General features: G+C 33.3%; 1 protein-coding gene across 4 annotated transcripts in view; it reads right to left on the reverse strand.

Moving 5' to 3' along the window:
- LOC108730322 (uncharacterized) overlaps positions 1 to 25,687 on the reverse strand; it is a 127,870-nt gene that overhangs the window by 64,455 nt on the left and 37,728 nt on the right. For 3 of the 4 annotated variants that reach the window (XM_018459939.1, XM_018459940.1, XM_018459937.1), the window contains exon 3: positions 10,194 to 10,256. In XM_018459939.1, the coding sequence (XP_018315441.1) occupies positions 10,194 to 10,237 (44 nt within the window). In that variant the 5' untranslated portion in view covers positions 10,238 to 10,256. Of the gene's footprint in view, positions 1 to 10,193; positions 10,257 to 12,668; positions 12,736 to 25,687 lie in introns of those variants that run through there. The other variant, XM_018459938.1, reaches the window with a different exon arrangement.

Below are 25,687 nucleotides of genomic sequence, written 5' to 3' on the forward strand. Positions count from 1 at the left end.
TAGCCGCGTCCGCGGATAACGACCGCGGATCGGTGCAGTTTATACTGCTGTTCTGCCAATAGGACGGAAGTGCCCGCGGAAAACTGGTCTTTTTCGCGGACGAGTTTGCGGCATGTAACGTTTACGAGCCTTTCAACCATGAGTCGATTGGAAACAGCCGCTTTTTTCGGAATGCTATATACACGGCGTCGAAAAATTGCGGCCAATCACGGATAAACTTTATGACGGTGGATTACCGAAGTTACACGAAAGACATCCGCTATTCGATCGATATATGTGCCCATAAATGTTTGGACTCTGATCGATTATCTTTGCACCTATGTACCTTGAGAGTTCCAACTGGAACACGTTACCGAAATTAAGAACTAATTTTTGTAGGTTATTTCGAGAACTTTCCAAAACGCTATAATAAAGAATTTTTTCATTAAGTACATTTCGAGGTAAGTGGTTTGAAAGTTACAGTACTACCGGCATTTGCATTATCTAAGGTGTCCGACTGACGGCTAAAATCTTTTGAACGTTGCTGAGAGTCATCTGATCTTGACATCATATGTCAAAGTCAAGACCATTGGAGGTTGTTCCTCTTATTTTCATTTTTGTACTAAAAATTTATTTTTACATAAATGTATATATATGTTTAACGTATTGGGAAATGCATTGCATATCCTACCTACATTGCGATAATCAGAGGTAATTAAATCAAACGCTTGTCAGGGAAAATAAAATTCGAGATGATTTGCTCATTTATTTCATCTATGGTCTACGATTTAAAGTGTCCCGAGGAAAATTTCTATGGCACACTGCCAACAAGAAGATACGACATTTGGCAGACCTTGCTTCTCAATGTTTCGCAGACATGCAACGAATTCATACGATTGCGCATATGTTGTCGTCGTAGTCGACGTCGACATCGTGTCACTGTCGTTGCCAAATACAGATCACACAATATTTTATGAGGCTGTGTACAAGGTATTTACGGCAGCGAATATACGCTAGCGTTATCTTCAGTAATACATACGTACACCAAGCTAACGGACGACACCTCTCAAAGAATCACGAAAGTGTCGTAAAGTTTGATCGATCGCAAATTGGATTGTTCCGCAGGGAGCACATAGCCGAGGAAACGTAGCGATAAATGAAACTTCGCTGCTCGTGAAGAGGACAGAAACCGAGAAGGACGGAGGTCAATAAAGCATTCCGGAAGTACGCTCTATACTTTGGATACGAGATCCTCCACTTTTACGTCGGAAAACTTCGCTTATCGCTTTAATTCGAACCGTCTTCTCGGGCGCCCGTATGTTAGCAAACAGAGCAATTTATTATACACTGTTAGCTAGATAATTTGATAATGTTTTTCGCACAATGTGTCATAGCGTTTCACGGAAAGAACAATTTTGCTAAAATATCTAAAAACTTTACCAGATATATATATATATATATATATAGATGAAAATATTTTTATTAAACGCTCAAAGATAATAAGTATATAACGTTGCAAAAGTTTTGACATTCTAGCAACCAGCTTAATTCGGCATCCCAGTGTTTAATTATTTTCATAATTCAATAAAATTATTTCAGATCTGAATCTATTATAATTAAATACTATAGCAAAACCGTTCTTTCCATGTAAGAACGTACATCGTTCTCCGAATATTTGCTGCTAATTTATCTTCAAGCTACAAGCTTGCAGGAATAATTACACGAAGAAACTATCGGTTTTTCACAAAGTATAAATGAACTTCATAGATTGAACATATTCTAAGTATCGCGTACATTCGTGTATTAAGCGCAAAGAAATAAAGTTGCTCCATTTAGACGTGAAACGCGCGAATTTGCCTGAGTAATTTGCGGCATGTGATACAAGCGCAGTCATTATATGAATATAACGCAGTCGTTGTTAACACGGAGAGTTATTACGCGGTTGTATATCGGATAGTGGCAATCACTGTCATGGCCCGCACACGATTAAATCGTTAAATAGACCGCGGATTATACATATACTTGATGTGAAATTTGTTGAAGTCTATATATTATGAATGATACATTCGACGTGCATATAATAACCGGTATTGATCACCTATCAGTTACAATAGAGTCATGGAATGAATGCCTCCTGTTATATAATCCCATGTCCGGGATTTTTTCGGGAAAGGAGAAGGTTATCAATTCTGTTATCACGTAAACAGCAATTTTTTACATTAATGAATTGCTTTTTTGGATATTTTATAGCTTAAAGAGGACATAGTGAACTCGTCACGGATTTCGATCTTCTTCAATGTGATAGATCTACGTTGAAAATAAATTATGTTCGAGCGTTTTGTAGAATAGGCCTTGTAAATAACATTTTTTAATGTATGAAAGAACTCCACACCAATTATATAAAAAATTAAGCTGCAATGAAATAAATTAGGTTTTTATATAATGTAGCTTATAATGTGATGAATAAAAAACGTCATAGATCAGTATCTATAATCTATTCTTAAATATTACAAAACTGTCTTGAGTAATGTTTTAAGACGCTAATAAGCTAACGGCTCTGTGATTAGTTTATGACATTCCAAGATTACTTATACTAAGAGGACGTCTTGATGAATATAAAAATTGATAGTTTTTGAACTATGGTATATCAAAAATGCTCGATGCATTAACACATGTTTTACCATTTTGATAACATCATATAGTTCAAAAACTATCCATTATTGAGTCTTGTGTCTATGATACCTTTCATTTACCATACCATATTATAATTGCTAAAAATATAGAATATTTTGTTTGGGTTTTAAAAGTGGTTTGTTCGATGTTTTCTAAACGGTTCATATATATTCTTTTTTAAAAATATAACGACAATGTACTGCGTTTCAAAAGGCAGTGTGTTTCAAACTTTCAAATGCTACGAACGTTTCATTTTTATTACGAATAATAAAAAAAGGTTAAAAAATTAGGAGATTTTCACATTAAGAATGAATATGACTGACCTATCAACTTTAAATTAATCAACATATCGATTTGTATAATAATAATAATATTATACATTATGCGTCCTCGTAACAAGATTCATTAAGCGGAGATTGAAACCATAAAAAAATCTTGTTACGTAATGAAAATGAAATTTATGCTCACGAAGGACGAGCGTAAACACACTTTACAGAGCAATCCTCTCATTCCCTTGGAAGAGGAACCACAAAACCGCCGCGGAACAATTTCGCTATAAAATAATCCTTTAATAACGGGGGGGAGGGAAAGGGGAACATTGTAATACTATACTAACAAACAGCAACACTGTTGATTTATCGCGCGGAAAATTTTTACCCGACAAGTCAAAAACTATTCTCTATTCGGGAGAGTTTTCGCCATTTTGTGCGAGAAGGCATTCTTTCTTGACTCGATAAATCAAATGTTATATATAAAAGTAACTGTGAAAGTTCCATTCGACATACAACGACAAGTACGAGTTTCGATATCGGAAAAATTTTTCCCTTCCAGTTCCCAGTTTATATTATCTATATGTTGCAACACTATTGTCGCGCATCTCTAAACGTATTAGAATTTTACTTCCTACGGTCTCGTTAGGACCGTAACCAAACTAATAATTGTTCAGAGATCGTAGTTAATGAAGACTTTGACAGTTGCGACGAGAAACACAGCGTCGTCACTCGACGCTTCAATAACGAAAGCCCTATGGAGAGCAAACTATCATCGACCTCTCAAACAAAGATGACTTTAATTCCCGATCGAAATTGCAAAGCAGAATTAATGGGATTTAATCTGATATCACTTATCACTCTGTGAAACCTCCGATAAAATTCGGGTCACTTCCTATTGACCGTCCTTGTTATCTATTCTTATCTACTCTAAATAAAGATGAGATATATTAGAAAGTATTAAATAACGAGAAAGTATTAAATAACGTTTTTGTGTAAAAAAAAAAAACAAAACTAAAGTTCCAAAATCTCTAACCCAATTGTCATAAATTTTAGCAGAAATACTCTAAATGATGTCAAATAAATACCTTTAAATGGATTTCCATCGACAAAAAAGTTAAATGCCGAAAATATACTTTATAATGCAAACGAGGTTCCACATAGATTTATAACTTTCCACATGAAGCAAGATTTAACTTAAACTTATGTGAGCGATAAAAACTTTATTTAAAAAATGGTTTTCAATTCTTAAAACATAAATAAATAAATGATAACATTATTAAAAATTTTTTAATTATGAAGAGACCAACTTGGTTAAAATGATATGGAATGATAAACCCCTGAAAATAGAAATGCTGACGGCAAAGGTACAAATTATATTATCGAAATGAAATTTTGCAGGCATGTTTCTAAATTCCTGTCACAAATTTTCCACATGCGCCATATCCGAATTTTTGTTTTCACGCACCGCGCTAACCTATGTCCAGTTTTTGATAGTTTACGTATATACTCTACAACGCGAAGTATAATATGGCTTAAATGGGTTTATAACACGAAGTGAATTCAACCCATGTGTTTATAGTTTTTTGATAGTGAAACTCCCCGTATGGAGGACGAGCGGAACTCACACTTTACAATGAAAAGCAAGATTCCACAATAGGTTTATATTTTTCTTACGAAAATATTCGTAGTATCACTGCTCAAAGTATCAGAGAGAATAATTAACTTTGATTGTTAATAACCTTTTAATAAACGAGCTAAAACCTTCTGCAGGTCGCTCAACATTATGCAGATCATGACAACATATGCTAAGATCAAAGTCATCGGGGCTACATCTTCTAACCGACATATTTATATTTTATTTAACCATTTTTTGTATTAATTTTTTTATTAATAGAAATCTACTTAAGCATATCAATTTGACATCATATGAATATATATTTTAAATATTTTCGCCAAAATTCATGATAATCAGGTATTACTCTTTTTATTGTTTCGAAAAATATATTAATGCTAAATTAAATATAAAATATAAAAAAGATGCTAATTAAATTTTTAATTAATAGAATCTATCAAACAACAGATAATTCATTTTCTTTTTTTTTCAAAAGTGTTGTTTTAGACGCGCACGCATAAGGGACACGTACAAAGGATCTTAAGAACATCTTTCCGTTACACTATCCAATAAGGCGAGAAAGACTTTAATCCAACTTGAAATTGCAAATCAAGTTAAAGGGCCGCAAGAAGCTGAGATGAATACTTAAAACATAAATATACGAAGAAGCGGATGAAAATCTTTATATCTCTCTTTGTAACGTGATGTTTAATTTGCAGTATCGCTCAATCTAAATCTCTAACAAAACCTTTAACATTTAATTATCTCATTGGAAGTCTAATCCAATAATCTCTCAGATAATCTCTAAGAACAATAAGAAAAATATATTGTAGCAAACGAAAATTCTTTATTAAATATTAAACATGACAGAAAAACATCGTTAACGAAGGAAAGAGTCTCTTATACTATATAAAACGATTTAAAAAAATAACGACACATTTTTCAGAAATTATTAAATCCAACAAATCTGTCATCGGGTAGTAATCTGTTTCCTTTAAAAATTTGTTATCACCAGAGTCTAAATCGTAAAATTCGACTGCCGCAAGTAAAGCGAAGGAGTGTTTTACGAAACAGTTGGAAGGAACTCTATCCAGTAACATATCCAATAACAAGGACTCGAGAGGGTGAACAAACTGCCGACGACCCTTCCTTGGTTCTATCGATATCTCTCGACGAGAAACTCTCTCCCGTCTTACCGACAGGATCTTGAGAATTTTCGCAGACGCTGTAGGCAACAGACTGATTCCGAGATTACGAGTCTAATTAACGGATTAAGCGACCAGACCGCTCTGTTTGTTAGAAATTAACTCGCACCCCCGATACCTCGACTATACGAATCGAGATTAATTTATTAAATCGCTGGTAATTTGCCGGTAAAAGCATAATATGCTCAAATGCAAAGAAAAAAGAACGTTCTTGAATTGGTTTCAACATTTTGAAAATATTCTTCATCAGCTTCAAAATAAAATATTAGATAATATTAAATTTTCAATTATTTTGCGCAACAATAGTTTGCTCTTTAAATAAATTACGCTTAGGATTTCAGTGAAGTGTTTTTATAAAACGCTTGTCAAATTTTTTATTTTTTAATATTCAATATATATGATAAAGATGTAGCGCAAGGCAGAATATCAGAAGATAGTATTAGATATTTTTCAAGGGAACGAAAATATATTCCTTAAGTTCGCCAGATGTATGCTCTTCTTGATATTTTCTTTCCGTTGAAATAACATTCATACGCAAACATCTGTCGTAAGTAGATTACATTGAAATTTTTTACAATTCTGTCCCTACAAACCGTCACGAAAGATGCATCATGCTGAACTTTTCTACTACGTTTCGCATAATTGCGGATTACCCCGAAGAAATAAAATATAATATTCGAGCCGTTGTGTTGATTCAAAATACCGTGAGTCAGTAAAACTAATATTTTGAGAAACGATCATATTCCTATATAATAGAAATATTCAATATTTCTCTTTATAAAGAAAGCAAAACGAACGGTTTCTGCATCGTTAAAATCAACTTTATCTTGCAAAATAAAGAGAAACATAATTTATATTGTTTTCATGGGCTATATGAATATACGTGTATTTATTGTTAGCCTCAACATAATTGTAATGATTGTTATTTGTTTTGTATTTTTAAAATATTAATGGAATACTTTATTATTTATGCCTAATAATTCTTGTGAATTTATATAATTTCTAGTTTAAGTTAACTGTGCGCCAATTATTTGTTGGTAACACAGTCCTAAATCGAAGCTGGAGTAGTAGTATCACAGATTAAATTGACAAGCAGTTAAAGTGAATATATTATTATTCTTACCCTTTCTAACGCATATTCGATTGCTATGAATTTTTTTTAGGTCAACTTTTTTGGGTCAATTTATAAATTGATGAAAAAGAATTTTAAATTGTTTTCCAGATTTTCAAAAGCTTAATGTAATCATAGTAAAAAAAATGTAAAAAAAAATGAAAAAGCGCATATGTTCATAAATTATTATATTCTGTGCAACAATCTCCGTTTTTGTGTTATCTTGTAAGCATAAGACACGTCCATATATATTTTAGTTACTTAGATATTTGCATTTCTAAATTTGCCTCTTAGCTCTAGCTTCCTTCTACCCTACTGTTATAATGTTAGTAATAATAACTATACATATATATAAATATATATATGTATATATAGTTTTATCAACAAATGTATGTAACTGGCAACCTGGAAAATGACTAATTAGTCATTTTTGGACAACTATAGGGTGTCCCATGGGAATGTGTTGAAACTAATTAGCTGTCATTTTCCAAGGTATTTAGTTATTGAAAAAACAAAAATTGCACTGAAAATTTATTTTATTTGTACTCATTAAAAATTGCAGACTTTCCTCTTTTCAGCGCAATTTTTGTTTTTTCAATAACTGAATACCTTCGAAAATGACAGCTGATTAGTTTCAACACATTCCCATGGAACACCCTGTATATAAAATAAAAAAAACAGTTAGTAAAAAAATAACTATAAATTATAATTAAATTATTTTAAATGCAATCACTTCAACTATATATATTTGTTAGAATCATATGTTACATACAATTACTATTACTAACATTATAACAATAATAATAGCAATAATAATCATAATTATACCTAGTAACATGTAATTACCTACAAACATCAAAAAAAATTTTCTCTCAGTTTGTCTTCCAGTATTATCTGTGCATACCGGGTGTAAGCCTGCTCGTTATCAATCAGCGTTGATCTTTGAATGGTTCGTTACTTCGTGTATCCACACTTGGTACACAGTAACATGGAGATGGTACGTTCCAGGCGATTGATCATTCGCCTGACTAGTTGGGCGCGCTTGATTTCTCCGACGTACACCCCGATACCGTAGCAGCTTAATGGAGAAACCATCGATTACAGGTCACTTGATAAATAAGAATTTCCACGTACTGCACGTCGATCGATGCCCGAGTTTAGCAATTACTTCCTTCCGTTATTACATAGTTCGTTTAGCTTTTCTGTGTCCATCGAATCAATAAAACGAATAGAAGAAAGTGTTTAATATAGGAAGTATAAAAATTTAGATCATAGAGTTCCCCAAACTTTTGTCACGTTTTGTGAATCGCGATCCACTTTTTAAAACAGCAAACAATGATAATGTAATAGAATAGATAATGTACGTAAAATTAAAGTGAAATATTTTCAACAATATTAACTGCGTAAGGTTATAAATATAAAAATATTGATGCATGTTTATTCTGTACGTTTATTCGGTACGTTTTTACCATTCAGTCGCGAGTCTCGAAGTAGAACGTGCCAGAAGAATGACTTTAAAATTTACATGAAAATAGATGATGATTGTGTAGGAATATCTTCTGGTATTTCTTCAGAAAAATGTAATTTTAAATGAAATCATCAATGCATTTGCAACATCGTATACGATTTTGTAAAATCATTTAATATCGCGTGTTCACGATATTCTGAAAAAATGTTATGCTCGATATTTCTGACGCGATCTTGATGGAATAACGTTGGTACAGCAAAATTTCTCAGAGCTTGCTTCTCGATTATTCATTATTGGAATCACGTCGGAGCATCTAATTGAGGAACGTCTTTGATCAAAGATACCGGAACTCCATGAGTCTGATCTGCCAACGTTTGGCGTAGCGGGCAGCGAGCAGCATCGCAGGTATATACATCAAGTCCTTCGATACCGAGGCAATCTTCTGATCCTTCAAGGAAACTGGTCGCAAAAACCCTCGGTTACACGTACAAACTAAATCGTGGAATATCTCACGACTCTGCCATCAATTTGCGTAACAAGCAAAGCGAAATTATTCTTCTGTCTAAGTTTCTAGCTTTAACGAGACATCGAAGGAAAATCGTATCTACGTTATCCAAGCGAATTTTGCCCATTAAAGTTTAACTCGCAGTTGATTACGTCGTGCGACATAGTATAACATCTGCGTACCAATTCAGATTAGGAAATTCTCAATTTGCGTCGCATTTAAGGTGTCGTCTACAATATGCGAAGTAAGTTATTTATTAATCGAACGGGATAACTCGATTCTAAACCAAGCTTACTACGTGTATTGTAGACAGGCCTTTACTTAATTGGAACATCTCAAATCATTATACTGATGGCATATCGAAAGTAATTAAAAAGAATGTCATCCTACATTATAAAACTAAGAATGTAATCCTGGCAAAACACGAAAGTTAACATCCTTCTTAGAATTATCGAGTTTTCCCGTTCGATTAATAAATTTTCAATTTAAAAATCGGCTGAAAAGTTACGTTTCATTATGCTCGTCGGATCCATCTACGCGGTTCGCGATGGCTTTCATCTCCGGAAAAAAAAGAGAAAAAGATTTTCTCTTTCTCAAGAAAGAACGAGAAAAAGACTCACGGACATCCGGTTTCAAGGAGCAAAGCAGGCTTTAGGAAACTTCGAGCCGAGGTATTCCCCTCGACTTTATTCAAATCCATCGATGGACCCGACGAGAAGTTTTTATCACCGCTCTCTCCCCATTCCTATCAAACTCTCTTAGCGAGAAGTAGTGCCACTCGAACTGTCGTTTGTTTGTCAGCAGTTTAGAAATACACGTTTTTGTCGGCGAGGGATTTCGTAAAATCTCGGCACGAAGAATCGAAAAAATTCGAAAAATTAGATAAAAACATCCAAGTGGCTAGTGCGACTTCGAGATAAACGATACTTTTTGCATGTAAAGATACTTTTTGTACTACAACCTTGCTTTAAAAGCCATAAGCCGTAAGGTTTAAGTTGTAAATGATGATATATCGGCCACAGAACTTATGCTTTTAGGCCGTAAGAATTGGGTTTTGCTCAATTCGCTTAAATCTAACGTTAAAGCCTAAAGACTGTGCAAAAACAGTTTAAAAACAGAATTTATTCACTTAATCTCTTTCGATTTATGACTTAAGGCTTTTTAAAGCAAGGTTATGGATCTAGCCTAACGTGCACTTCATCTCTTTATTTTTCCTCGCTCTTAACTCTAGCCTTTTATTTTCTGACACATTTTTGGTCGCGCATTCGTCTCAAACCTTCGGTTTGAGAACTGTGCTTTGTCGCATCTGTTATGCATAATATAGCATGCCATATGCTTATTCCCACCATGAATTAAGAGTCTACTTACTCTGGAGCAGGATTTCTCCAGCGTTGCGTTCCAGCCCGCGCCATCAGGCATCAACCGCCCGCGCTGAAAATAGAAGAAACACAACATTATTTCTTCTGTAATAATCTCAATACGGAAATATGTAATATATATTAAGAATTTTTTAGGCTCAGACGACGAATTAAATCAAAGTTGAAACATACCAATATGAGCCGACACAGGAAGTTGATGTGTATGTGCTTTATTAGCAAAAATATAAGAATTATACTTCAGTGTAAAATTCTTCAGTGTAAAATTCTTTCGCGAGTATTCATTTACTATACATTGTAAAAACAGCCATGGAATTAATTCTTCTTAATAGTATTGCAGATGAAGAGTATAAAATAATGAGACATCAAATTTTCTTAACTCACATATGAGCTCATTAAATTGCCTAATTTACTGTATAAAAAGATATAATACTGAACCACACACAACACAACACAATATGTAAATAATCTCAATACGGAAATAATTAAGTATGCAAATCTTAAATCTTTTGGACCTATATTCATAGTTGGTTATTTCAAGTCTTAAGTAATGCCTTAAGGGAATTTTAAAGCGAAGCTTGAACTCTGATAAAGTCACTAAATGTCGCTGTTTTTCCAGCGCATCGACATATCTTTATATATATCAATATCTCATGCAACCTATGATATACGCAATCAGGCGTTCGTGTCAATTTTCGTATAACAAATTCGTCGCGATAAAGCATATTTTTCAAAACATGTAAAATTCGGAAATTAAGAAATTCTTGTGAAATTAGGAAACTCTTATGCAATAACAATACAATATTTTGTGATACTAGCGATAACAAGCTGATGATTTATCAAGCATAACATTAAAAGCATGAATCACTTTCATTAATGGTATGCTACAATTCTGAACAACCTTGTATGAGCGTTAGCGGTGCGAGTAATAAACGTAATACGTAATGGTATCTCCATAATTTGTGCTCAGCGGTAACGGTAATAATTGTAATTTTACAATTACGAGATTATGAATTATGTACATTACGTTATATAATTCTCGGTATTTCTCATTAGATATACATATACATGCGATATAGGAAATTTCAAGGATATTGAAAAAAATTTGAATTAGATTAAGAAATTAAAATTGTTGATATCTTTTTTCTTTAATTTCGCACAATAAATATTCTCAAGTCGAAATTTTGATTCTTAATTAATTTTTTAATTCTACAATATAGTAATAGCTCTACGATACCAAAATAGATTTAATTATAATGAAACAGTTGCTCCTATTTTGACCCTAATAATGTTGCAAATTTTCCTTTTCTGTTTTCAACGTTAAAATATGTTTGATTTACAATAGAACCAAAGGTAACAAAATAGGTTTAATTACAAACCTTTATTGAAGCTTCACCTGTGCTATCTGGAATATTATAGATTCCATTCATAAAATTATTAATAAAAATATGATATTAAGAAAAAAGACACAATTAAATCACAAAATTTAATTTATTGAAAATTACCCTGGTAGAAATTTCATGCATTTTTTGAGCAGTTACTAAACAGTTACACCAACTTCTGTCTAGTAACTGAGAAGGAAAACGAAGGATCCCAATCAGGATGTAATGCTTTGCTTGTAGTTACTGCGTACAAAAGTTGCGTAAAATCTGAATCCATTTACTAGACAATAACTGGGCAGGTGTCTACGCAAATTGCACAAATTTTTACCAGAAAAACTAGTTCAGTCACTGAATAAAACTCTATCAAATTCTTGTCCATTTCCTACTCAGTATTGGCACAACTAATGAGAATTAATACATATAAAACAGTAATAGATTAGATAGTAACTCTACTAGGATAGATGTTTAGGAAAACTGCATACATTTCTACCAGGATAGTTCACATAAATATGTGAAAATAACAAATGCTTATTATGAGAGAAAATAATTATCTTAAGATTATACAACATATTTTTACATATCGGTCAAACGTCTGCTCTTTGTTATTTTAATGAGAAATGTAATAGTCTATATATATAATATAGTAGATAATATCATAAAAGCTTGGTTTTCTGCACCAATTATGTTCCTCGATTGTCTACACTCTCCAACGGCCAACATTATTATTCTATGTATTATAAATTTATATGATCGAAAATACAGTTTCAAAGATGCATTATCGGTCCATTAACGCGAGATAACGGCATTATTAGAGTTGATTCTGTCGCGATAATAATCGCGTTGTATTGTCCATCATATTGAGGTATTAATATTCGATATTGACCGAGAATTCCTCGCATCTCACATCGCGAAACACACATTGCTTGCAATAATGTCACAACGCGATGATAAATATTTGCTGCAAGTTGCACGATAGGAAGACGGTTAAAAGCCGCGACGCGATGAAGGAAGGAAGCACTCCGGCGGCGGAGCATATAAATCGGACGGTGGCATGTTTATTATGTGTACATATAAACTTAACAAACCGTTAGAGATCTTCGGTGTACCGTCGGAGAAAAGCCAAAACTTGCCCATCATTCGGGCCACTATAAATCCTCAAGAACTCATCGTTATTGGATCGTCTGCACCGCGGCCAACGTCACCGCCACTACCGACGGCCGGTCGCATCTTCGCGGAATTGTTGGCAGTTTAGTTCTCGGTATACATATAAGGCATATACTTTATTATAAATGTCCTTTAATCTGCATCGACGTATTTTGTGCGACACGTTTTGAGTCACGAAACGAGGCTTCGATAATGCGACGAAAAGGAACTCGAACTGGAGGCAAAAGCAGAAAGAATAATCTCCATTTTGCAGTAATTTTCAATCTTTTCGCAATTTTCTAAATTTACATGGTTTAATAAAGAAAAATAAAATTGGAGGTTCGTTCGCGAAATAATTTTAATATGCCGAAAACAAATGTAATAGAATGAAGAAACGAAGAGAAATCGCTATGTATAATCAAAATTTTGATTTGAATAATTCGTTAGACTGACGTGTTTATATAATCCAAATTTTTAATATTCAAAATTTTAATATTCTAATGAAAAATATCCGATCGAAATAAGTCTCCGCTGTTACATTTCAAGAAAGAAATTGACAACACTACACCGCATCACGACAATCCTCAATAAAATATCGTGCATAAAAAAATTAAATGGCTCTTCCCATCTTCATAATCTTTGAACCGCTAAAAAAACCTATACGACGGTCTGGATACTTCGGCCGAGGATAACCTCACGGGAGTTTATATTATGTAAGCAGCGTAGTTGTAGAGTAACTTTAGCCAGCTCATGCATATCTCAGTGAGAAGTGGGTGCCACTCCAGTCCGGCCTACGCTTTTCCCCGGTTGAATCCCTTTCGACCATGTTTTCACGAGAACCATCCCTGCCTTTTAAGGGATGTTGCTTCCCAACGCTAAACACGTCATGTAAATAGTTTTTAGGCTTGTAGTGAAAATTGCATTGATATGTATTGTACATGCGTGTGTGATGCAAAATTCAGAAAGTATGGCAGAACGCAAAACACATGCAATTTACCAAAGCTGAATGTAATTTTAGCTTTGGTAATTTTACGATTGCGTGTGTAATTGACACGCTTTTTTATATTTCATAAAAAAACTTGGCAATATGGCTATTGCCGTTTGGAAGAAATCAACATAAATATATGATATAAATATAAATATGATGTATAAATTTTAAAATGACTTGAATAAACAAATTGAAGAAAAAATGATAAAAACGTTAATGATAAATTGATTAGGCTTTGAGCTAGTATCAAATTGAATCTTTATTACGATGATGGTATTTTGCGAGCGATGGCCGTCAATGAATTTTGATCCAGGTGATTGAAGAGACCGAAGGGGTTCTATAAAGCATCTCATACATTCGACGGAATCTGGGTCAGATATTTACAATTTAAATGGTTTCTTTCAAATTCAAAGTATGGGGATTATCAAAGCTGATCGACCCTTTGAACTTCTAGCAATATCTAAAATTTTTTGCTACGTTTCTGGATAATGCAGTCCTTTCATAAGTAATGTATACGCAACACAATGTATAAATGTTATTTGTTAAACAATTTTTATAATAGCATTTTTTCAATTTTTTAGTTATAAATATACGTAGGTCGTCTGAAAAGTTTTGAGCCTCAACACGAAGATGGCATTACTCATCAAAACCATTTTGGTACTACAATCATACATGCTTTGAAAGATAACTGTGAAAAGCTTTGGACGCTCAGTTGTTGTTTGACAGTCATTTGTGCCAATCGATGTCAGTGTTTTGTAAAAATGGAGAAAAATCGAATATCGGCGGTCGTCATGACAAAGATTTTTGAATTGCGGTTCGAATTGATTGGCCATCCACCGTATTAATCAAATCTGGCTTCCAACGATTTTTTCCTGTTTCCTAGGCTCAAAGTTTGGCTCAGAGGACAAAGATTTTCATCAAACAAAAACACTGACATCGACTGGCACAAACAACTGAGCGTCCAAAATGGCTATAATTTTCACAGATATCGTTCAAAACACGTACGATTGTAGTTATACCAGAATGGGTTTTAACGAGTAATGCCATTTTCATGTTGAGGCTCAAAACTTTTCAGATGATCCTCGTATAACGATTTTAACTTAAGATTATTCCGAAAATCAAATTTCAAAATTATAACATAAAATTATGATCGGCGTTCCTTTATATATCTGTATACTATCCACCGATAATTAGTTAATCCATCATATACTCACTAGAAGAGCAATATCAACCGCTATTTCTCTTCACTTTTTTAACGTTTGATGACTAAAACGAAACTTTCTTACATGTTTCTTCCTTTAACGTAAATCTATCGGTACATCGCAACTTTTAAACAGTAAAATGCCCGCGGATGTCAGGCGACTTCGGCCAAACATATATACGAACGAAGATGTACTTCGGATGTACGGACACAACACACAAATACACACACAAATTCACGAATACAGTCGTCGACACAATGCGACAGCCGGATTGGCTAGTTATGAACATTTTTTGCGAACGCAAGCAGAGTGAAACCGGCTATAGAGTACGGACCCACAGCTTCAGCAGTATTGGAGGATCTTGCACTTTGAAACGTATATAGGGGCGCATTCTCTCGTCCCCTTTTCGTCCTCCGTTTCTCTACTTCCAACGGCGCCATCATCCCCCGACTTTATGCACCGTCACTCCCTTCTCTCTTTTTACCCTTTTTTAGCCTCGTCCGCGCTCTTTTCTATTCAAGAGACGTGATTGCAACCTGTATATTTTATCAGACCAACCTCCGATTGTGTACCCATCTATCCAGCCAGCTATCCATTCATCCATGATAGATCTGTCTGTTCGTTGCCGGTTATGATCTAACCTTGCACTTTCTACGACGGTGTCAAGACTTCGGGCCATGACTATAGCATACAAAAAACTTAAACAGTAAAACTGAAAACATAAGCAGTAAACGAATTGGCTAATCACAGTTAAGACCATGAGGTCATAATGTAAGTAGCAGTCAATCCAACACATTAATTTCCTTACTGCTTAAGTCTTTTTGTATGCTATGGTCCTTATTCTTGGACCGTTTTGTGCTATCTCCACTAGCCCTTAATGTCTACCCTCATTTTATTCCCTTGCCTTGTGATGATACCACACGTTCGTTTGTCAAACTGCGTAAGAGTGTCGCAATACCGCAAACTCACCGGTAAAAAAGTTTCCTCCGAAAAAAGTAACTATAATAACTCGCGTATAATAGACTTTCGCACCTTCTTCATAAATATAAACAATAATTTCTAGTAAAGTTTTTCAAAATCTAATTTGAAAAAAGAAAAAAATTATTTATAATTTTATACAAAAAAAACTGTAAAAAATGAAAATAGCAATAGTCCAAAATTTATGATACAATCGTTAAAAAAATAGTCCTTTAAAAAAATGTATGAACAAAATCTTATGGTATTTATTTTTCGAGAAAAGTGCTTAAAATATTAAACAATTAATAACATATTTATACTTCTCTGAAACTTGAGTAATTTCTAAGAATATCGTATATGTCATTAAATTCGTTTTAGTAATGGCTTTAACGCACATATATAAATAAAAAAATACTATTTAATAAAAAGTTAATTTTAAGTTCAATTTATTTTTTATAAATTTATATTTTTGGATCTAAAACTTTCATTCTATCATATCTATTTTTAGTTTGATAATAAAAATGACGTCAAATTTTTTTTTTGATTGGTAGATGATTAATTGATTAAAAATTAAATTTTAATAACTAATTAAATAATTGTAACTTTAATAATTAATTTAAAAAAACATTTGAATTAATATATTTTTGTAAATTTTATATCCTAGAATAAATATTCCTTGTAAAGTGTTTTGTGTTTGATTTCATTGTAATTTTGAATTTGCTCTTATACAATATATGTTTGAAATGATACCATCGTAAATGTAACAGCTTGCCCCAGCTCAGTAACAATTTGTCTAATTGTAGGGTAAGTTGATACAATTTACTTACTAACAGAAATTTTCAATTTTTAGTATTTAAAAACACAGATACAAATTGGACAAGAATTAACTATCTATAATAGTTAAAGATGTATTTGAAGCAACGCATAGGTATTCATTCATTTACATGTATACTTTAGTACAGAAAAAATTGTTAATCAAAAATTACAACAATTAACTCTGGTCTTTTTTAACATTTTCATAAATTTGCAAAATATAAATAACATTTTATTTCTTGTTTTTACTAAATCTAGTAAAAAAAATTAGGCTATTTCACAAAGATGGAGCCTTTATTGATCAGCGATCAAGTTTTTAAGAATCTTTCTCGGAATTCCGATCTGCTACTGCATCGTTCTATCAACGACCGACGATTTACACTTGTATAATATGTTCAAACTGCTTCGCCGAGGGAAATCACAAGGGGAGAATCGAGAGAGTGGCACGTTTATAGAATCTGTCCGATTCCGATTGGCAACGCTCGCTCGCTCGGCTCATGTTCCGGTAAAATTGCAGATGAACGACCGTTCGAGTGCTATGCACGTATCAATCTATATCGTGTGAGAACTGAAATTCAATCGAACGTGCTCATGGGAACTCATTGGATGGCCCGTCTGGTGCCCTCGATCTCGTAGATCGTTCGTTCATCATTTTATTTACAGATTTACACTGTTGTCTAATATCACAACTGCTCCGGGTAACATGAGAAACGCGACTGCGCATTCCGCCAGACACACTTACATAACGCGAGGTTAAGATACACTACGAATGAAACTCGTAATAACATCGCGATGATAGAGCTTTAACTCGAGAATAGTCAAGTCACCCAAAGTTTTTGCATAAACGATCACCTGGGATATTTTTACACCTCAATTAAAAGTTGTTATTATTATAATTAATTATATGTATTGTACAGTAATATAATTGTTTCACAATTTATTATCTAGCATTTTAAGATCATTATAAATACAGATACATATTTACTCAATATTTTCTTAAAGAAATTCTTAAAAAAATCGATTTTTTTTGCTGATTTTTATTCTTACATGTGTGTAGAATATCCTTGTAAAAGGATATTTTGAAATTCGCAATATTAACGGAGCTACGAGTTCAAATATGTAAGGGCGCGCGGTCCCTCTAAACGCGTGACGGACGCAAATCATCGCACGTCATTCTCATCAAAAGAAGCCAGGCGATTAGAAAAACTCGCAGAAAACGAATTTTTTGAAGAAGATTTATTATATGGCCCCGGTATTATAGAATAATCGTAAGTGCATTGAAATTATTGTTAAATATGAAAAAAGTGAAAGTAAAACTTTAAACGCGTTTTTCTCGAAATAATGTTTTTCGACTTAGTGGAAGTGATAACTAAAAAACTAATTAAGATAGGATCTTGGATTTTTTTCCTTTTGATCCTAACACTTTTGCGCATAGCATGAACTAGAATTAAGTTTTTACACAACAAAAATTCAATTTTTTATAAACAAAAAAGTAACAGATTTTTTTGACAAAAATCAAATCTTTTTTTTTAATGCCGCTATTTTTATAAATTTCATGCAAATAACTTCATTCTAGTTCATGCATAGCGACATTCATACAATTAATAAAAATCAAAGGAATTTTGATTTCGGATCATTTGCATAGGCTCAATCACTTCCACCATGGAGACGTGTTTTTCCGAAGATCCCTACTTTGATCGCACATTTTAAGATATCAAACTACATCTTTTTATAAATAAAAAAAATTTTTTTTGCTCTTTAAATATTAAATAATTTCATGAAAAAACTCGCGTTTCTCTATATATAACAGATTTTCTTTAAAAAATTCATAAAAATAAGCTAATTTTACGGCTGTCAAAGGTGAAAGCTCTCTTAAACATATTATTTTATAGCTTATATTATTACTTTTCATGTTTTAATCATGTAACTCGCACGACCACGTTTCTGCGCACTACGTGCTCCCTCGAAAATTCGTTTTCTCAGCGTTCACCCTTTTCCGGAATTTTTCTGCGTTTCCTTCCTTTCTCCGACGTTCGCCGTAATTTCCGGCTAACCGAATTCGCGTATTTATTTATGCTATCTGCAGCTTAACGGCCCGTAAGTACTGGCGCCTAACTTCTGCAGATAAAGAGGAAACCTACTTTACGAGAAATGCAGGGAAAAGAGACGGAGAATAGTGATAGATCGGTAAGTTGGAAAAGGAGATATGAGAGGGAAAAAATACAGACGAAAAAGTCTCGGAGAAACTTCTATAAATATAAGTTTAAAGTATAAAAGATGAAATAAATATAACAAGAAGAAATAAATATTATATAACAAGAAGAAATAAATATTATATGTACATCGAATCAGGAAATATGTATGAAGATAAGAAATAAGAAAAAAAGATTAGTATAGTAGTTTGAACTAAAATTAAAATATATATATATATTTAAAGAAAATTAATTAATTTAGAACTACATAATCCAGCGATCGATTAAATTTTTTCTAATTGTAATGTACGTAGAATGTTTATCACGTTTTGCTCGAGAAATACAATTCATTACAATATATATGTAGATACATCGAAAATAAAAAACCATAAACGTTATTTCATAAAACAGATTGAATTAAAAAAATTATTTGGTGAACGATTGACGATCATGTGATATCATATGATTCTCAAACTCAAGATAATAGATATAATATTGTTTGTTGCGTACAGAATAGCATAGTTAAAGTATTAGATGCCAGTAAAATAATAATCTTTCCTCTATATAAATCAATATACTAACACACATACAATCAAAATGCGATTCAAGGTAATAAATGTTTTGCGAATTGTCAGTGTGTTATCTGGAAAATTTCGTGACTACTCGAGGATTATCGTTGATGACAAAAGATAGAAGATACGCAATCCAATCCAATTCCATACACCAGCGTGCATCTCGATTGGGTAGAGACGCGGTGAGACTTGTGCCAGGAAAATTGATGAAGAATCTGCGGAAGACGAATTGCATTTTGTTGAAAAAACATAACTTCCACTTTCCGTAAAAACTGGACCAGGATTATCTGGATAAAACGTATGTATAAAACCCACACACTCTTCTTAGTCACGATATGTGAAAGAGAATTATACATGATGATACACATCACGATACCACACGAAAATCCCGTACATCGCGAGCCACGAAAGAAACAATCGCTGACTGGATCTTTGTGGAAGATGTACACAATTGCTCCTGCGGCTACAGTTCGCCATGTCATTCTCCAATCAGCTTACTCTCAATTACGTCGATATTACGCCGTAAACGTGTACAGAGAATGGAAATCGTATTAGAGAAATCCGTGATCGCAGTCTTGTTCCGAAGGAATGATTGCATACGATCAATTCTCAGGCGACAGATTCGATGTATATCGTAATACATGTTCGGTTTGAGAAACAGTTTCTCTCCAGAGAGTCTCAGATACCTAGGTTTTGACATATTCGCATACGTCTAAGCTGTCCGTAACCCCAGATGCTGACATTCCTCTCTTTCCACTTTCGCCACCATTGATGTAGTACGAACAACTCCCCTCCATTCAATTTGTTTCACCGTTCTACGTTCTACGATTTGACGAAAGGTCTAACCTGCTCTGCGAGGGATGTCATGCGCTCGAGAGAGAGAGAGAGAGAGAGATATGTCCATTAAAAGTTCGAATAATGCACGATCACGTTCAAGAGGCATGACAAACGTTTCGTAAAGTATGTACGTACGGTATGGAATGTATTAACACACACGACTGATTATTTCGCCGTGTGCACAGCAACTATTAACGGTAGTGATATACATCTATGTATATTCTCACAGATTGCTTTAATTTTCAGACTTTGATAGCAATACATTTGTTTCCTCTACTTGCCATACTGTGTTCCAAATTAAATTCATTTTAAATAGACAACCGGTGTATGTACAATACATATTAAATCTATGTCTAAATTCGTATACAATTTTTTTAGCAATATATTATCTAAAATCAGAAACTGGATAACAAACTCATTCAGAAGACGAACGCTTTAATGGATATACAGGATATATCTGAAATAACGTACACTAATCATACAGTGCTATTCCTAATAAACAACTGATATGAGTCGAAAAGTCCTCTACCATTTTGCAATAGTTAACAAGATATTAATTACTAAAAATCGCTGAATATTGGTTTTCAATAATTTTTTACTCAAATATTATCAACTTTACAGAAAAACTGCAACAGACAAAAATCATTTATTTTCTTCTCATAAAACTCTAAGAATTTTTTCAGAATTTTTTATCAACTTTTTAGTATTGCATTTTCTTATTTTTACCAACATGAGGAAATACGGTATTAAAAAATTCTGAAAAAATTCTCATAACTTTATGAGAAGAAAATAAACAATTTTTATCTCGAGCAGTTTTTTTGGAAAGTTGATAGTACCTATTTGAGTAAAAAATTATTGAAAACCAATATTCAGCAATTTTTTGTAATTAATATCTTGTTAACTATTGCGAAAATTGCAAAATGCTAAAAAACTTTTCGACTCAGTTTTTTTTTATTAGAAATAGTACTGTATGATTAGTGTACGTTATTTTAAATACACCCTGCATAAATAGACAATAGGGAGTGTTTGCAATAACGTGGATCCACATACGGAATGTTAAAATCACGTTATCCTTTTCTTAATTAGTTGTTAAGTAGAATAAACTATGATTATCTGGATCTGGGATTGCAAAAACTCCCTAATATTTTAAACATGTAAGATTATCGCGCGGTCATCGCAAATTCAAACAAAGATTCTCATTGCATATCAATCAACGAGATCATCGCATGGTTCATTATGAGTGCCAAAGAAGACTTCCATGTATATAAAATGCCGAGAAGAATACAAAACTACAAAGGCATCATGCGAAACGACGGCGGAGAGAACGAAGAAAAGTAAAAATCATCATACGTACCAGTGGTAGACGGTAGTCTTAGAGGAAATGAAGTGTAAAAGGTTAAAGAGATGAAATTGCGAAACTGAGGAAAGTTGAAACAAAAAGGCGGAAGATGGCAAAATAAGAAAACAAAGAAATAGGAGAAGGGTAGCTTTGTAATATCAAAAGCTGGAAGAAAGAGAGAGAGAGAGAGAGAGAGAGCATTCGATGAAACAAATGAACGAAGAAAAAAGAGAATTTGTACGCGAGAAGATGATAGTGGAGGTAGGAAACGATGCGCCCCAATCAGCAAACAATGTTTTTAAAACGTTTTTAAAATATTTATTTAACGTAAAAATATTTAATAAATATTTAAAAAATATTTTTAAAATATATATTGTATGCTGATCGGGGTAACTCAAAGAGGAAGTGGATAACGATGGAAGAGGGTCGCAAAAGACGGGGTAAATATAACGGCGAGGAATAAAAGACGAGATATATCGGAGGCTAGAAGATAGGTAAGTTAGTATCACAACAAAGTACACGTCGGTATGGTAGCCGACTTGGTAGCAGAACAATAAAGAGAACCGATGAACGCGAGAAAAGGGACGAGAGCGAGAGAAGCGCCTCTCTCTCTCTCTCTCTCTCTCTCTCGCGCGCGAGCTTAGAACATATGGTATACATACATGGAATGATCATCGAAGTTCAAAAGTGCGTGTAAGAGAAAAAGATATACATAAAGATGCGTGTAAGAAGGACAGATATAATATATATAATATATATATATATATTGTATATAGAATATATATTCATCTTCTTTGCGCATGGGATGTTTTAAAATACCGAACGTATATTGTGTTCTATGCGGTAATTGTAAGAAATCAGTTTCTTTCATTCGTAAGTAGGTAAATATATACGAAACAATTTGTGTCCGTATTGTATATTATAACGTTAATAAATTTAATTAAATTTAATTCAATAAAATTTTGCATACTTCGAATTAATGAGATAAAATTTAGGTTAGAATTGTGTCGAGTACAATCTTTGAAAACACACACACATACATATACGCTCTGAAAGTAGCTTAATAAGTCACAATACGTACAATATTGACTTTTATATCACAAATTATAAAATTATGTCAATATTTTTCATTATCATAACTGATACATAAACTAATTGTAAGTATACTATATAATATTTCAATAACTAAAGTGTCTGCAACGTTGGCACATACGCACAGAGAACGAAAGTTTCATGTATATATTTCTCTCTCACACGCATCTTAAACGATTATATGCTCTAATATATATATATATATGCTCTAAGCGCGCGAGCGCTTTTACCCACAGACATGAAATTAAGGGAGCACTCCGTCTTCTTCCGCGGGAGTTATGAACGGGGGCATGAATGAGCAGAAAGTACAGCACCGAGACACACTGGCGTACTGGAACACGTTAATGCAACCATTGCCGTGTTGCCTGCTACATCATTTCGTAGCTTCGTTTAGTTAAGGTATACACTGATATATGTAACCCTTACAATACCATGCTCAATTTGGTGCCTCATTCTTACCATCGTGGGTCACTAGAACCCGTTCATGTTTTCACCTATTTAAAATGGTCCAAAAAATCTCTAAAAGTTCACAAACATTCAACTTTCTAAAAAAAAATGTTTAAACTTCATTTTGGAAAATAACAAAATGTAGTATAAGTTATAATTACCGAAAGACTCATAAGTTAGGAAAAAGTAAGGAAACCGTTCGATCACTAGTGAACGATAGTAGGGTACGGGTTAAGACTGACATTACCCGGCTGTCGTGCATGTTATACGGATTGATTGGTGAATATAAAATTTTTGAATTTCCTACATCGATCTTTAGAAGTTTCTGTAATCCAAACTTTCTACTACTTAAATAGCACAATCACCACTGTCAAAATCTTTTCCTTTTTTTTACCTAAATGAAATATCAAAAATTATGAGTGTGTGACAATTATACAGAGTGTTTCTGAATTGGTAGTACAACCAAAAAGGATACAATTTCAAATGAAAAAATAAACGATAAAATTTTTTTTGTACAAGATTTCATTCATAGAAAAAAATGACTTAAAAAATTAGAGAATTAACTTATTTGCGATATTTTAAGCATTAACGATTCTATATTTCATCGAATTCATGTTGACTGTAACTTTCTTTCTCCATTAATATATCCAAAAAAAATACAACATTTTATTAAATAAAACAGTTTAAAATACATTATCTCTCTTCTCTCTCTCTCTCTTTCTCTCTCTCTCTAATCATATCTGTTTTGTTCATTTAGTTGTTTTTAGTTGTCTATAGGTATCTAAAGACTGTCATTGACATAAAGACTACAGTATTCCAAAATTTACTGCCAGTACTGAAAATCTATAGTGCACGTAACGTAAACTATAAATTTTCAGTACTGGGCAATAAATTTTGGAACGCAGCCTACATTGATAAAGGCTCATTTAGATACATCATTGATTTTACAAATACAGAATTTAGTTGTTATATAAAAATTCATTTCAATAATTAATGATCAGTATTTTTTTTTCTAAAAGACTGCATCGAATTATTAGCGTGTCGCAAGTGTCGCAACATATGTATATACGTTTCGCCTTATTACGCGGTGAAATGTACGAGTTGCGAGGAATGCCTGTACGCAGTGTGTTCCGCATAGGGTATACGTCAGTGTGTGCGTGCAGCAAGATGTAGCAAGATGCCCGTACACGGTGCTACGTCGCGTCCCGCCGCATCACGTTACACCGAGTCGCGTTAGAGTCACTATAATAAGAATGTGGACCTGGACACCGTTGCTGTGGCGGCCATGTATGGTTTCGAATCGGAAGCCATAAGGCATGAATTCAGTAATAAGCGTCATAAATTCAATAATAAGAAATAAGTAAATAACTCAATAATAAATAACATCTGCAAATATATACGTTGATTCTTGTTACCACTCTGGAAGAAGCGTTGTCGACATTTTTTTATAAAATTGTAGTCTCAACCGTCTCAACACAACGTGTCTCAACACAACGTGTCGACATAACGACTTCTTTATATTTATAATGGCAGCAATTACGGCTAAAACGGTTCGATCAGATTCGGTCAGGTGTTTGACTCATTTTAATATTGCAGACAAAACAATGAGACGGCAGTATGATTTAGATTAATCTAGAACGATCGGTACGAGTACAAGAGTCGCTTCATACGATCTTCTCGTTTCTTGGCGCATGCGCTGTTTCCAATTGTGATGTACTGTTAAGTCTATAGCGTCAAATTTAACTTAACGTGAGTCGCCATTGCTTCTACTCAATCATATCGTTATTCTACATTAAAACAATGATTATATTTGATATATAGTGTAAAATTGACACAATATAGTGTCAAATTTTACTATCGTTTTGATAAAAAAATAACGATATATTTAATAGGAGCAGTGGCGACTCACATTAGGTTAAAAATTTGACGTTACAGATTTAACAGTAGATTTACTCATTCGTGGATTGAATATTTCATTCTTTAATTACGAATAAGTATTCACTGGATCCACGATATAGAGAGAAAGAATTCACTCTATATTAATAAAAAGTTACTTCAACTTGAGATGTCATTTGATAATCACTCTATTTTTTGAGTGGAATTTCACTCCAAAAAATTTCAAGAGTACAACCTTTCAATTAATTCTAAAATATCTCAAAGTAATAAAATAATTTGAATTTGCATCAACTTCTCTACAAGAAAAACTTATTTTTCCCAAAGTTCTATTAATTTATCAAACTTGCATGGTAGAAAACCACACACACATTTGAATCTCTCTCCAATTAAGATCGACTACGAATTTATCAAAAAGCTTTGGTCTGTGATCGAAAACTATTCGATTAAATGTAAAGCATCCCGTATATGTACTCACAGTTTTTAATTACACGAAACGCGATTATCTGTAAAATTCATCAAAGAGCTCGCTAGTCGGTCGGGGATCGCGGAAACGCGACATGCGTAATTTACGGCGCGCAAAGTCACGAATATGCAAACACACGAGATACGCTCGTTAAGGGGATGCT

Source organism: Mycetomoellerius zeteki, unplaced genomic scaffold, assembly GCF_001594055.1.
Source record: "Mycetomoellerius zeteki isolate Tzet28-1 unplaced genomic scaffold, Tzet1.0 scaffold89, whole genome shotgun sequence".
Classification (NCBI taxonomy): Eukaryota; Metazoa; Arthropoda; class Insecta; order Hymenoptera; family Formicidae; genus Mycetomoellerius; species Mycetomoellerius zeteki.